This window comes from Amborella trichopoda, chromosome 6, assembly GCF_054954075.1.
Source record: "Amborella trichopoda isolate Santa Cruz 75 chromosome 6, AtrichopodaSantaCruz75HAP2 v2.0, whole genome shotgun sequence".
In the NCBI taxonomy this organism is placed as follows: domain Eukaryota; kingdom Viridiplantae; phylum Streptophyta; class Magnoliopsida; order Amborellales; family Amborellaceae; genus Amborella; species Amborella trichopoda.
In genome coordinates, this window is record NC_142341.1 from 44,324,829 (window position 1) to 44,327,758 (window position 2,930).

The following is a 2,930-nucleotide window of genomic DNA, read 5'->3' on the forward strand; positions in this document are numbered from 1 at the left end:
CATTTGATACACAGAGAGAAAGACAATATTTTATATTCCAAAAATTGAAATTGGGGCCAGACTTACCAGGATTAGATTTAAAGGACCCCTCAATTACCAATATGATCTGCACAACCATGGTGATTTTTAAACTGATAATGCTAAATTTAACCAAAAAAGTCAAAAAAAAAAAAAAAAAAAAGAGGATAAAAACTTGAGAATCACATGGTTTCCAAAGTGGAGTAGTTAGTTACTTGCAACAAATTCATCTACCCAAAAAGAAAATCCTAAGTTTGTCAGTCCTTTCTCTATAGTCCTCATTTTGAGTCACTGTGAAACCCATGCTTCATGCTTTCCTCTCCTCTCCTTCTTGGCTTTCAACCCATGCTTCATTGTTTCATGCCCTGTTTCCCATCTTTATTTTATGCCACCTCCCCTCCCCTCCCCCCGGGCTTCTCTCTCTCTAAATCCAAGAGAATGTATTGACGTATCTCAAACCATTACACAAGTACTGAAAAGATCCCAAGCCAATAAATAAAATGAGGTTCAATCACATAGATGCGTCGATTTCATTTTACTACAATATAGTCCACCACTGGCCATCCATATCCATAACTGCATAAATAAATCACATATCCATTGAACGCATACATTCAAACCAAACTAATGACAACAAGATAAGATACACATAAATACAAACGATCTTCTTTGTCTTACTTTGAGATTGTGATACGCTTGGCGCGTGCATCAAACCAATTTTTATTCAATCCGGAACATATCTCTGGATTCGGAGTGGGAGGAAGAGTGAGAAAGAAGTAAGAGAAAGGAGGAGGACAGCACCCAAAAAAAAAATTGGGAATAAAAAATGAGAAATCTCAGAAAAAGAAGACGAAAAACAAGAGCTTTACTTTCGGAAAAGTTTCAGCCTTTTCGATCAATTGCGCTTCTCTTCTAAACTGTACACAACCCCAAAACCATACACAACTCCAACACTTCACCGGAAAAACACGCCGGAAAAGTTTTCTATCTCTTCCAACTCCGGCTTCCCGACAAATAATCCGACTTCTTCACCCACGTCTCCCTTGAAATTTCTGGCGAAACTCTGAAACAATCAAAACCATGCTTTCTCTCTCCTCCTCTTTCTGTCTTCAATTCAACCTTCTCCTCTTCTTCCCACCCCTTTAATGCAGCCGACCTGCACCTCATCAATAACAGGGCATTTGGAGGGGGCACGGTTGGAGCCTCCTCCTCTCTCTCCTCCCCAAATTTCCCCTTCTCTCTCTCTCCCCCAACAAATCCTCTTTCTCTCTCTAACCCCACTTTCTCTCTCATCCCATTAAGGTGGGTTTTCTTATCTGGGTCCTCCTGCAATATCATGAACCATTTAGCAAATACAGTGCCAGCTCCTCCCCCCTCTGCTTCTCTCTCTTCCTCTTCCTCCTCTTCCTCTTCTTCATCTGATGAAGAATAGGAGGACGGAAAACCGCCGAAGCAACGAAAATGGAACCGGAATTTTGTCAGAGCAGTCAAGAAATGTACGGCCTCCGCAAATTTGCTGCCGATCGGGCGGCCAGAATTGCCCCTGTGCTTGTTAGCATGAAGCTTCTCTATCTCTTCCATCGCTGATTGCCAAGTCTTGCACGCGCGCCTGGGCTTGACCCGGACCTGACCTGCGCATGTGACCTTGGGTGAGGTGGGCTCGTGCAGCTCGATGACTGGGCTCGGGTGGGCCCGAACCTTGGCTCGGAGCATGAGGCTGCCATGGGCACGGGTCGGTGCGGAGAGGTGGTGATGCGTGGCTCGGTCGTGTCGCCGGTCGGGGCTACATATGGGCTTGGGCATTAGTGTTAGGGGGCCTCGAGAAGGGAAGCATACGAAGATGGTGGAAGAGGTCGGAAGTGCTTGGTGATGAGCTCGACAATGGTTTGTGATGGTTTGTGAGCCATTTGGATATGGTGGAGGTGGTTTCTTCAGGTGGCATGGTGGGTATCTGGTGTGCTTTGGATTTTGACAGAGAGAGAGAGAGGTGGTGCTTTCGATTCTGTGTTGTAGAGAGAGTGAGAGAGAGATATCCTGTAGGAATTAGGATCTCTTTCAATGGTGGTATTAAGCTGAGTCTTGGCTGGTATGCTATATATGCAGAGAGAGGCCTTACACTATAAATGGAGCTAGAGAGAGAGAGAAAGGAAGAAGAGGGTTTTCTTTCTAGTTCCCTTTTAGAGAGAGAAAGGAAGAAGAGGGTTTGCGAGCCATTTTGCTATGGCGGAGGTGGTTTCTTCAGGTGGCATGGTAGGCATCTGTTGTGCTTTGGATTTTGACAGAGAGAGAGAGAGGTGGTGCTTTCGATTCTGTGTTGTAGAGAGAGAGAGAAAGAGAGAGAGAGATCCTGTAGGAATTAGGATCTGTTTCAATGGTGGTATTAAGCTGAGTCTTGGCTGGTATGCTATATATGCTGAGAGAGGCCTTACACAATAACTGGAGCTAGAGAGAGAGAGAGAAAGAAAGGAAGACGAGGGTTTTCTTTCCAGTTCCCTTTTAGAGAGAGAAAGAGTGGGCTTTCTCTCTCTTTCTAGCTAGCTGCGTGTTGCTTCCTCGCCTCCCGTTTTACCACTTTTCACTTCCCATCACAAGACCACTGTTTTCCTCTTCTTTATTTCTTAATTCCTCAAGAATCCTCACGGGCTAAGAAATCTTCTTTATTTCTTACCCCTTCTTCACAACTGTCCACCTTTTAGTTTTATTAAGGAAAAAGAAAAGATTCGGTGCGGTTTCTATAAGGATGCAACCTTAAACGATCCCTCGTTATAAAATTTTTTTAGTATTATCATAAAATCTATTTTTATACTTAATTAGAAAATTTTAAGTTTTAAAAATGGTTAAAATCAGGTTGACTTCTAGCTATATGAAACTCTTGAAAATGGACGGTCTAGATAATTTATTGCAAGATGTAC

General features: G+C 43.4%; 1 protein-coding gene across 1 annotated transcript; it reads right to left on the bottom strand.

The window, feature by feature from the left end:
• Positions 1–566: 566 nt before the first annotated feature.
• On the bottom strand, positions 567–2,703 carry LOC18442759 (uncharacterized). Its single transcript, XM_020672569.2, has one exon. The coding sequence runs from the start codon at positions 1,819–1,821 to the stop codon at positions 1,003–1,005; it is 819 nt and encodes a 272-aa protein (XP_020528228.1). The 5' UTR covers positions 1,822–2,703; the 3' UTR covers positions 567–1,002.
• Positions 2,704–2,930: the final 227 nt, after the last annotated feature.